The sequence below is a fragment of the Alligator sinensis genome, unplaced genomic scaffold (assembly GCF_000455745.1).
Source record: "Alligator sinensis unplaced genomic scaffold, ASM45574v1 scaffold65_2, whole genome shotgun sequence".
Taxonomy (NCBI): Eukaryota; Metazoa; Chordata; order Crocodylia; family Alligatoridae; genus Alligator; species Alligator sinensis.
In genome coordinates, this window is record NW_005842071.1 from 1,893,365 (window position 1) to 1,905,884 (window position 12,520).

The following is a 12,520-nucleotide window of genomic DNA, read 5'->3' on the forward strand; positions in this document are numbered from 1 at the left end:
CTACAAGGCATAGCACCCTAACCTGCCGCAGGTAAAGCTTCAGGATAATGACAGTCAGTGTTCTGCTGCTGCAAGAATTGTTAAGGTATGCTGGGGAGATCCAAATATTTATGTCTATATATAGACTAGGTATAGACATTCAAAACCCTGAGGTGGAATTGATCTAAGTTACACAGTTTTCTGTAAGTGGCATAGTTTAGATCAGTAGCAAACAGAACACGTGTTCGCTCTTTGTGTGTATGGGGGCGGTGGGGGGGTGGCAAGTCTTAGACTGGACTCCACCATTTTTAAATCACTCTGTGTGCTGAACTTCTCTTTTGTTACAGGTATAGATCAGTTTCCAATCACTTGTACTGATAAAAGTCCATATCTGGCCATAATTGACTGAGGAAATCCTTGTATATTGACTAAAATATTAGCATTACACACCAGGTCTAAAATGGAGATCTCCAGCATAAATTACTACAGCTCTAATTAAATGATCCAGGGTATTAAACTGAGAACTATAACAGATACAAACACCCTGTGAATCTAACATACTGGGAGGATATGATTGCATCAATGGATAACACAGATTGAAACCATCCAAGTAGTATGTTTATTTGCATAAAAAAAAAGAATAACAGTTAGGTTCTACGTGGGAGACTTGGAAAATAACGAAACAAAAAGAAGTTTAGGTACCATATACAGGTTTCCCATATGTGGGTTTTGTATACGTGAATTCGCTTTTATGTGATGACCCTTTTTATACCCAAAATTCGTTATGAGAGGTAAATTCACTCTTATGTGATCAGCATAGGTGCCCCACCCTAAGCAGGTAAGTGTGTGAGGGGAGGGGAAAGCACCGTGGGGTTGGGGTCCCACTCACCCCAGCCCCTGCTGCACTTGCTCTGGGAGTGGCTGACACCAATGGCCTGCAATGACTGTGCTGCACCATGCCCTGAATGCCCAGGGCTCCACTTCTCCCCACTCACCCCAGCTCCTGGGCTGCGCTGTGCCGTGGTGCAGGCAGGTGGTGTCGGCTGCTCCTGGGTTTGCTGCAGCAAGAGCTGGGGTGAGTGGGGACAAGTGAAGCCCTGGGGGGTTCAGGGCATAGTGCATAGTGAGTGGGGAGAAGTGGAGGCCTGGGGCTGTAGCAGAAAGCAAAATGGGAGGGCTGCGAGCTGGGGGGCTGCACCATGCTCTTCCTGGGGGGTGCATGCCCTTCACATGGGGACCTGTGCATGGTACAAGAGCAGGCTGCCACTCTGGGCTGGGGCTGGCGGTGGCACCGGGCTCTTCCCGGTGCTTGGTGGTGGCACTGGAAGGGCAGGTTAGGGGGGCTATGGTGAATTTTGGGGTGGTAGCAGGCCCCCCCCCCCCCAACGCTGCTGCCTGGCCAAAGTGCTAGGAAGAGCCTGGTGCCACTGCTGGCCCCAGCCTGCAGCGGCAACCTGCTCTCATCCTGTGCACAGCTCTGGGGGCATGTGCCCCTGGAAAGAGCCCAGCACAGCTCCCCAGCCCTCCACCCTCCCAGGGTGCATGTACCAGCAAGAGCTGCACCTCTCCGCCCCACACCCACTGACAGTTTCCTTCTCTTTGTTTCCTGCTGCAGTCCCGAGAGTGGCAGATGGGCTGCACCGCACCCCGCCCCTTCCCTAGTCCCAGCCTTACTCCCTCCCTACCTCACCACCATGGGAACATATCCCTATTTGTTACATTGTAAACTGGGTTCCCTTTATGTGAATTAGATTTACAACACTTTTCTGCGAACACATGTACCGCATAAATCAAGGGAAACTTGTATCGTGTTAATAAAAGGTAGGATATAATATTATAACTCAAACATGCCCTAATTGTTCACCTGCTTATGTTATGCCTTCTGAAAGACAATCTATGAAAAATAAATGATCTCCCTTCAGTGGAGAGAATTTCTTGCTTATTGTGGACATCCACTTTGATTACATATGTGTATGTGACAAGAAAGCCGAGTGTGGCTGTAGATCAGAATTAGGTTTAGCTGAGATTTGGGTCTGATGCTGAATCCAAGCTGGAATTTGTATCTGATGGCACCAAAAGTTCTGTGTTGTTCTAATGACATTTTTGATCCAAACCTTGTAGGTATATTGGATAGAAATGATTAGAGAATTATACCCTTGCTATTGAATGGTCATCCCATTGTATATGATATAGGTTTGGGTAGTCATTTTAATAAACCCTATGGATTTAATAATCCTTCATTAAATTAGGAAGAAGGCAAATGCCAGAAATCTCGTAAGGTCATCTTATCTCACATAATTTCTGTCTCTTTTGGACCAAAAACTCTTAAGACACTTCTTTTAGGTCACCATAAAGGTTGAAAGCTGGAGCCAGGGTTAGAGTTGGTCAGAACTTAGAGTTTTCATTCCAGGAGAATTTCTGACATTCTAACAAAGTTTCTACTGATTCAGAATGAAAACTAGAATTTTAAATTTTTTCATGGAAGATAACTTTTTAAAAAGTCTGGAAAAAATGACCTGTTACAAGATTCATAGATTCATAGATATAGGGTCAGAAGAGACCTTGCAGATCTTCTAGTCCAACCCTCTGCCCTGGGCAGGAGAGAATACTGGGCTCAAATGACCCCAGCTAGGTAATTGTCAAGCCTCCTCTTAAAGACCCCCGAGGTAGAAGCCAGCTCTACTTCCCTTGGAAGTTGATTCCAGATCCTAGCCACCCTGACTGTGAAGTAGTGCCTTCTAATGTCTAGTCTGAACCTATTCTCTAACAACTTATGGCTGTTATTCCTTGTTACCCTGGGAGGCGCTCGGGGGAACAAAGTCTCTGCCATTCCCCACTGGTCCCCCCCTAGTAAGTTTATAGATGGCCACCAGGTCCCCTCTCAGCCTTCTCTTGTGAAGGCTGAACAGGTTCAGGTCCCATAGCCTCTCCTCATAGGGTCTGCCCTGCTGTCCCTGGATCATGCGAGTGGCCCTCCTTTGGACCCTCTCAATGTTGTCCACATCCCTCCTGAAGTGCGGTGCCCAGAACTGGACGCAGTACTCCAACTGTGGCCCTGACCAGTGTAACATAGAGGGGGAGGATCACCTCCTTGGCCCTGCTTGTGATGCATCTGTGGATGCACGACAAGGTGCGATTAGCCCTACTGACTGTGGCCTTGCATTGGCGGCTCATGTTCATCTTGGAATCGATAATGACTCCAAGATCTCATTCTGCCACTGTGCTTTTGAGAAGAGAGTTCCCCAGCCTATAGGTATGCTGCTGGTTCTTACTACCCAAGTGCAGCACCCTGCACTTGTCAGTATTGAATCCCATCCTATTCTCATTTGCCCACCCCTGTAACCTGTCCAGGTCTAACTGTATCCTGTCCCTCCCTTCTAGCATGCCCACCTCAGCCCAAATCTTGGTGTTGTCTGCAAATTTAAACAGGGTGCTTTTCACCCCCTCATCCAAGTCGCTAATAAAGAAATTGAACAGTATGAGCCCAAGGACCGAGCCCTGGGGGACTCCACTGCTCACATCCCTCCAGGTCGAATATGACCCATTCACCACTACTCTCTGAGTGTGGCCCCTCAGCCAATTTGCTATCCATCTGACTATGTAGGTATCAATGCCACAGTCACCTAGCTTTTTAATGAGAATGGGACCTGATTGTAGAAGGCAATCAGGTTGGTCTGACAGGACCTGCCCCTAATGAAACCATGCTGGTTGCCCCTGAGCATCATCCCCACTGCTGGCCTTTCACAGATGTTTCATAGTTTCATAGTTGGTAGGGTCGGAAGGGACCTGAGCAGATCATCAAGTCCGAACCCCTGCCATGGCAGGCAAGAGTACTGGGGTCAAACGACCTCAGCGAGGTGTTCGTCTAACCTCCTCTTCAAGACCCCCAGAGTAGGAGCCAGCATCACTTGTCTTGGAAGTTGGTTCCAGATCCTAATCGCCCGACAGTGAAGTAGCGCCTCGTGATTTCTAGCCTAAATCTACCCTCTGCCAGCTTGTGACAGTTATTTCTTGTCACTCCTGGTAGTGCTCGGGGGAACAGGGACTCCCCCAATGCCTGCTTGTCCCCCCTTACCAGTTTGTAAACGGCCACTAGAACTCCCCTCAGCCTTTTCTTGTGGAGGCTGAACAGGTTCAGGTCCCTTAACCTCTCCTTGTAGGGCCTGCCCTGCTGACTCCTGATCATGTGGGTGGCCCTCCTCTGGACCCTCTCCATGTTGTCCACATCCCTCCTGAAGTGCGGTGCCCAGAACTGGATGCAGTACTCCAACTGTGGCCTGACCAGTGTCGCATAGAGGGAGAGGATCACCTCCTTGGACCTGCTTGAGATGCATCTGTGGATGCATGACAAGGTACGGTTGGCCTTCCTGACCACTTTCCCACACTGTCGGCTCATGTTCATTTTGGCATCAGTAATGACTCCAAGATCCTTTTCTGCCTCTGTGCTGATGAGAAGGGAGTTCCCCAGCCTATAGGTATGTTGCTGGTTCTTCCTCCCCAGGTGCAGCACCTTGCACTTGTCAGTGTTGAAACCCATCCTGTTCTCATCTGCCCACCCCTGTAACCTTTCTAGGTCTGATTGCAGCCTATTCCTCCCTTCTAGCATGCCCACCTCTCCCCACATCTTAGTGTCATCTGCGAATTTGAACATGGTGCTTTTTACACCCTCGTCCAAGTCACTGATGAAGATGTTGAACAGTGTGGGCCCAAGGACTGAGCCCTGTGGAACCCTACTGCCCACATCCCTCCAGGTCAAAAATGACCTATCCACCACCACTCTCTGGGTGTGGCCCTCCAGCCAACTAGTGACCCATTTGACTGTGTAGGTGTTGATGCCACAGTCCCCTAGTTTTTTAATGGGAATGGGTTGAGAGACAATGTTGAAGGCCTTCCTAAAGTCCAGAAAGACTGCAGACCTTTGCTGCAGACCTTTGCCACCTTGTGCTGGATGATGAATTCCAGCAGGCGAAGATCACTGTCGCCCAGGCAGTCGAGCACCTGCAGACCCCTCACCAGGTTGTGCTCCTTGATAATTTTCTCAAAGAGCTTCCCTGGGATCGAAGTAAGATTAATGGGCCTATAGTTGCCCTGGTCCTCCCTCCTCCCTTTTTTGAAGATGGGGACCACACTGGCCCTCTTCTAGTCATCCAGCACCTGGCCAGAGAACCATGAGTGCTTGTAAATCTGTGCCAGGGGCCCCGCAATAAACCCTGCCAATTCCCTCAACACCCTGGGGTGGAGATCATCTGGACCTGCTGATTTGAACACGTCCAGCCCCTCCAGAAGTTCTCTAACTCGGTCCTCTCTGACCCTAGGCCTGGCGGAGTCTCTTCTGAGTTGGTCCCGAATCTTGGTGGGGGAATCCCGGTCCCTGCACAAAAAAACCAGAGGCAATGAAATTGTTAAAGATGCATGGCAGGGAGCCTGGAAGGCTAGGGATCCCAATTCTAGATGAGTCGCTGAGGATTTCCTGCTCTCCCACTTTAATTCATTTTTTTCTTAAATTAAATGGGGCTACTTGGCCTCATTTACAGGGACTTTAGTTCTACCCCTCCTCTGCCCCATCTGGATTCATCAACCACCCTGTGAGTCCTGTGGATTTAGGAATAACCAGAGGATTTCCTGGCCAAAGAGTTGGGAGAATAGAAGCCCGGGCAGTTGCAGCTTGCTGAAGCTTCCCTGCCTCCCATTATCCTGGGTCTGTGTCAGGGGGTAGGGACAGACATTACACATAGGCCAGTTTAAGTGGTCAGAAACTGGTTTAAACCTGTAACAGAACATAAGTTCAGTGCAGATAAACCAATTTAAAAATGGCTGAAACTAGTTTAAGATAAACCTGGTTGAATGTAGTATCAGACTTAACTGATTTGGGTCAAACTGGTTTATGCAGTGTCTGTCCCAGACCTGTTCCTGGTTTAAATTAAAGCAGAGTCCCCCAGCATCCCAGATGCTTTGCAGCCCTTGGCTGCACTGTCTGCTCCACAGAACAGGGCTGGTCCTGTCTCTCTGCCCCCTAGGTGGAGCTCTGGCGGAAACTGCAGGCACAGCAGGATCTGCCTGGCTTCCCTGTGCCCCCCCACCCCTGTGCTTGCTGCTCACTGTTCAAACAGGGATCACCCCCTCCCACCCCTCTCCCACAGCATGGACCTCAGCCCCATGGACCTTAGGCATGTGGTATACTAGCTAATGCTGAGAGGTGTGTGTGTGTGTGTCTTCAGTTTTACTGGGACAGGCAGACAGAACAGTGCCCACTTAGGGCTTTTTGGAGCTAATCAACAGGTCCGCTGGTAATGTCCTTCTGTTCCTTCCTTGGAAAACGCTGTTTAAGAAGAGCTTGAACTAATGAGAGCAGCTTTTGTTTTGTTGATGGGCTGCCAAACGCTGTGTTATCAGCTCTCTGATGGCTCCCTCACTTGTTAGGTTTGCAGACAGTATGAAGAAGCAGAGAGAGGGAGATTGAAAAGCTCTGTATCATCAACAGATGGATATATGCCCCCCGCCCCCACCCGTTTGCCTCAGAGTCCTAGCCAGGGTCTGGGGTCTAGCAACACTCCCACCCCTTGAGCAGTGAGTGGGGAAAAGCCTGGGACTGCAGGTGGGATGGGGGTTTACACCCCTCCCTAATCAGAGCGTCTTGCCCAGGTCCCCCCTCAGCTCAGCACTGAGGAAGAGAAGGGCTGCTTTAGTGCCCCTGGCTTCTAGGCTGAACCACTGCAGGTTTGTGCCTGCATTTCCTCAGTCCAGAGGGAATGTCTGTGTAGTTGCAAACTGCAATCTAGGCAGGTTAGACTAATCTGCAAAAATTGAATCAATTCATGTTCAGGCTTTTTGAATGTCTGTCCCTAGCCAGGGAGCCTGGAGTTCCCTAGTCTGTATGATTGGGCTATCCCAGAACCAGGAACCCTGGAAATTAGGCTTCTGACCAGAGCTTGAGTCAGCTAGCTGGAAACTGGGTCGGTTGCTAATGAAATTAGTTAGCTTCCAGTAAACATTCCTGTTTTGATGAATTGGCATTTTCTGTAGCAACCAATTTGTCATAAAACTTCCAGCCAGCTCTACTCCTGTAAACAGCAGCCAGCCTTGCTATCCTGAAAGGTGCGTCTATATGTACAATTAATGCAAAGCAATAAACCCTGGAATTTATTGCTCCTGGACATACTCTTTCAACAGGCACCTGGGACTGCAAGACGTTGAACTGGGTCAGAGCAGCCCCAGTTGGCAGGAGGCCCTGGAGGTCAGCCTGACAGCTTGGGACTGCCCCCCCTCCCAGCTCAACATGTTGTGGAGGGGCTGGTTGGGGCATGAGGGTGCTCCAGTGTGGTGCTAGCTGGCAGGCAGCCCCCTGCCCTGAAACATGGGCTGGCTGGCAGGTACCCCCTGCACTGAAGCACCCTGCCCCAGCCAGCCAGGTTAGTGTCTACACATGTGCTGCTGCAGGGTAAAAAACTCAGGAGCAAGATAGTACTTGTAAATACAAGTACTATTCTGCTATGGAGTTAATTAGTTTACTCCAGCCTAATTGCCTTGTATATGTAGGTGCTGAGATGTTTGCTGCAGAGCTAATTAGTTAACTGCAGTAGATAGCTCATGCAGATGTGCCCAAAGGGTAGCATGCATGCTAACTCCCATGGAGAGGCAGGCCATTCTTTGATGTTTCTTGTACTTGCCAAGTAGCAAGCGGGGACTGATTCAGATTAAAAATATCAATTCTGGGCCCCCAGATATAAAGATCAGTTTATATTGTTTGGTTCTGAATCCAATTTACTGCTTGTGTTAAAAGACATGCCAGGCAAACATCTTGCTCTGCTCTCTTCTGCTTGCCTTGTATATGTTTTGTCATTACAAAGAACTGATCTTGGATGTTTTATTTTTTTTTATAATTTCCAGAAAAATCCTTCTTTGCAGTCCAGGCTGCAAATTTAAAATTTGCAGCCGGCCACTCAAGGGCCCACTCCATTTCATTGAGGGGATATTCTTAAGCAGATGCTTGTGTCTTTATTTGTTTTCTGATTCTTGCTGTTTGGTTTTCTGTGATAACATACTTACATTTTTTTCTATGGTGCTTTTGTGGTGAAGGCTGTTGATATTAATTCACACTGATTAAATCAGAATACCATCTTTAGACTTTTCTCTGGAAGTATTTAAGAAAGTGTGCATTTATGTATAGGTAGCTTGGAATTAGGCTTTGCTTGACAGCTGACAAACCCACAACGTTAAGTTGTAAGATTCAGAGTGGAGGGCTAATGACATGAAAACCAGGGGATTGCATAGCGTCTGGGTGGTAGATGGCAATGGCACTGGGTTTCTTCAAAAAGTTCACAGATTTTGGTTTACTAGAAGGATCATTAGTTTCCCTGATGTGGACCAGATACTGACAGGTGGAGCGATATGTACACTAATCCATTGCCAGCTATAGCTAAGAGTGAAGGAGACTTTGTGAAGTGACAGTAACTTTAGTTTCTGACTGGCGAATTTGATTATTTACATACTGAAGAGAAGAGTTTTGGAAAACACTGGGCATGTCTATATGCCAGCTTAAATTTATTGCACAGTAAATTACTGTACAATAAGTGGGAATAGGCCGGTGTCTACCCTTGCAGGTGTGTGTACACAAGCACATTATCTCCATGTGTAAGCTGACTTGGGACTAAATTTGGGACTAACTTTAGTCCCAAGTCAGTCCACACACACAGTGTTACTGCACAGTAAGGCTTCTACACATGTATTACTGCACTAATTGGGTGTAAATTTGATACCTGCATGATGCAGGTATCAAATTTATGCTGAAGTCAAAATAAGTCACCATATTTAATGCGCAGTATGGGCATGCATGTGCATATGCATGCCCATGCTGTGCAGTGATTTAGGTTACGGCACAGTAAATGTAGTATATGTGCCCACTATGCATCCTAGCCATATGTGCCCACTGTGCATCCTAGTCCATCTCCAAACAAAACTTGTTCACTTAAGGGGTTACCTCTCCTGCATATTAATGAAAAAGAGTCCAAAATGTCACTGCCCAATGCACAGCCTTAGCCAACTGGCCGGCTGCTCAAGGACTGCTTCTCTTACTACCCATCTCAGATTGTATCTCACTCTTATCAGAGATCTAATTCTGTCTCCCCTATATTTTGAGTCTAGTAAAACACAGTTGTAACTCAGCAGTAATTTCAGCTCCCTTCATGGTCACAGTCCTTACTAACAAGGCAGGAAAACAGAAGAATTCTGTTGTTGTGCCACAGAAAGATCTGTTTGGACATACCTCCATCCCCTCTCAACAGCTGATATGTCCCACTTGCTTCTAAACTGGTTCTGTGAAGTACTGGAGTATGTAAGGGAAAAGTGCAGACTTGGTGGGCAAAGTCTTGACTTTAAATACATTTAGGCAACATCAATGGGAATTACAGGTATGTGACCAAAAGCAGTTACCTGCTCACTTTCCTACCTTAGGCTTTCTGACTCAACATTATTAGTCATTTTGGAAAGTAATGACAGACAGTGATGGAAAAAAAGAATATGGTTGAGTCCATTTTTTAACTCCATTTCTGTTACCATTTATCAAGGTTCGTTAGACTTGGAACAGTGAACCACTGTGCTTTTTTTTTTAACAGAACTGAACTTAAGCTGACCCGAAAAGCTGCTTATGTGAGATATTTCAACAGTTCAACCTTCTTCTTTTCGGGGTTCTTTGTGGTGTTTTTGGCTGTGCTTCCCTATGCACTGACCCATGGAATTATTATCCGAAAAATATTTACCACCATCTCCTTCTCCATTGTTCTTCGATTGGCAGTAACTAGGCAGTTTCCAGGGGCTGTTCAAACCTGGTATGACTCTCTTGGAGCAATAAACAAAATACAGGTATGGTACATAAACTGAGATCTTTCCGGGGACATAAACTAATCTTTTATAGTACATTATCTCATCAGTTGATCAGCAAAAGCACACTGATGTAAACTTGCAGCATAAACTATTGATTGGTTTAACTACACTCATTAAAAGTCATTATAAATCCTATCATTTTGCGTATGTTTTGTCAGTATCCATAGGGTTAGGTCAAAAGTCTAAGGCCACCTGAGAACTATATCGTTTAAAGAAAAACACTTCTAAGTTACTACTGAATCATCTGAAGAATAAGATTCCTAAATGTGAACGTGACAAAATGGCTTGTCCAACAGGTGCTGCAGACCGCACTCACCCACTCTTCTCAAAAGGAATTTTCTGTGGGAAAGTGAGATTAACATGGGTTTTTATAGATTGTATCATTTTAAGTGCTATTTAAAGTCGATCTTGGAAGAAGGAATTCTTTATTGCTTTATGTCCAAATCCCAGTGGTGCACTTTGTTAAAGTTATTTAAGAAAAAAATATTTAGTGAGGAGAAGAGTGAAAAGCGAAGGTAAAGATCAACCAGGTTGAGATCCCACTCCTGGACACTCACCACATCATTGTGCCAGATCCCAATTCACTGGACTGCTTTACTCTAAATTTCTCTATGTCTCAGTAGGCTGCAGATATTTTTCTTCTCTCGTCCTTTCAAGGCACAGTTCCTAGACAGGCACTCTGTCTATTACCCCTTCATGGACGTGGGAAGCCCAAGTGTCCTAGGCCCCACCTCAAGATGCTGTATTAATTTAAAAATGACTGATCATAGAACTCCAGCTAGTGTGGACATTTGAGAGTTTTTCTCTTTTCTTTGTACAGGATTTTTGAACAAGTTTGCTATTTACTTAATAGAATAAAAAGCACATCTGGTAGATAGAAGCACAAATAGCAAAAAACACTCTTTTTTTTTTTCTTTCTCAGTTTCTTTATCACACTGGAGAGTCCCCTGGTTTGGTATAAGTTTCTTCTGGAACAGTCCACATCTCATGGTTTTTCAGAATCATGCAGTCTTCCTTTATCATCTTACTTTCTCTGACTGAGGGTTGACTCCAAAGCTCAGTTGGATCTTCCCCCAGTTTGCTGCAATGAAAGCCTGTCCATCCTTTCCCTTCTCTTGCCTGAAGTGCCCTGTTTGGCTCTGAGGCTTTACCTGCTGTTGCTTTTATAATTCCTTTTCCAAGCACTTGCTGTCTCCTCTGCTTGCCTGTTCTATTTGTGAAATTTCTACTCTGACTCCTTTGCTAGGATCCTGAAGAGGGCCTTGATCAATCTTATTTTCTATTCCTGAAACTCCTTCAGCATACTTATTGTATTGCCTAGGTAGATACCTGTATTTAAATATCAGTGAGCCTTAATAAGCAACTCAGAGGTGGCTACATAACACTTAATTCATGCTTTGCATCAGATGTAACTATGTAACACACAACTGATGCCACTCCTTACCCCTTGGGAAAATATTTTTAACCACTTGACATCAGATAGCAAGCAGCCCAAGTCTGAATGTCCTGCTTCTCCCAGTAATGCTGTAATAACAAAGATTTTGTGTGTAACCTAGTTTGCATGTGCATATATTTATCTTGCTAATGGACTCCTGAGTTAATCAAGATAGGAATGAATAACCATTTTATTTCTTTGTTTATCAATGGTATGATATATTCTAACATATTCCATAAAACAAAATTTTGTGTAAAAAGAATTTAGATTGGTGGCTTGCCATTGCCAACACAAGCCTAAAAAAACAAGGAAATGCCAAACTTTTCTTAAGTCCTCTTTATAGTCACAGTATGTTTCCATGGTGACAGCACCTATATATCTACTTTCAACCATCAACAGAAAAGGAAATGCATTAGATGCAACATACTCACCTGCCTTTCACTGAAATGCAAAAATGTAATAATTTCAGTAGTATGAGCCAGTACTTGATGTTGACTTGTATGTACAGATTAAGTGTGCTGTGTGTTATGTTATATTCTTATTGGTGGAAGTGGTTTAATACTGTTTGCTATAATATTCTGTCTGCATTTCTAGGACTTCTTGCTAAAAGAAGAATATAAGACATTGGAGTATAATTTAACAACAACTGGGGTTGAGCTGGACAAAGTAACAGCCTTCTGGGATGAGGTTAGAATATTTTAAAGTCGTATCCAAATAAAATAAGATTATTAAAAAAAAATTGACCTTCACAGTTTTCCATTAATTACAGAGAATAATAAAAAGTCCAAACCAAGACCTCCTTCTGGGTCATCTATTCTTGCCTCAGTGCCCATGCACTAGTTCAAGACTATCTGCTGATGAGCTCCCTGTGAAGGGGAAAACAGTTTATTGATTTGACTAGCCATATCAAAGAAGGAAAGCTTGCTTTTTGGCCAGTGGGATTGATAGAAATGTGGGTTGCCTTTGAAAAGTCATGTTAGGATTTTCTTAGGTAAAAAATGTTGGAGGAAGCACTTATTCCATTTTGGCAGCCTCTTGTTGGTTACTCCTGATTTATATTTGCATGGAATCATAAACAGGCTGCAAAGTTTTATAGACATGGAAAAAGCAGTTGAATGTGTTTTTGCTTATCTTCCCCAGCAATGGCAGACAATATATATATATATATAAAGCAGTAATAAAGGAGAGTGTAGATAGGAAAACTAATGTTAGAAGCATAAGTGCATA

General features: G+C 45.2%; 1 protein-coding gene across 1 annotated transcript in view; it reads left to right on the forward strand.

Annotated features, from left to right (window-relative positions):
- Window positions 1–12,520, forward strand: part of CFTR (cystic fibrosis transmembrane conductance regulator) — a 151,760-nt gene that overhangs the window by 34,123 nt on the left and 105,117 nt on the right. The window contains exons 8-9 of the mRNA XM_014519940.2: window positions 9,591–9,837; window positions 11,888–11,980. Coding sequence (XP_014375426.1) covers window positions 9,591–9,837; window positions 11,888–11,980 — 340 coding nt within the window. The remainder of the gene's footprint in view (window positions 1–9,590; window positions 9,838–11,887; window positions 11,981–12,520) is intronic.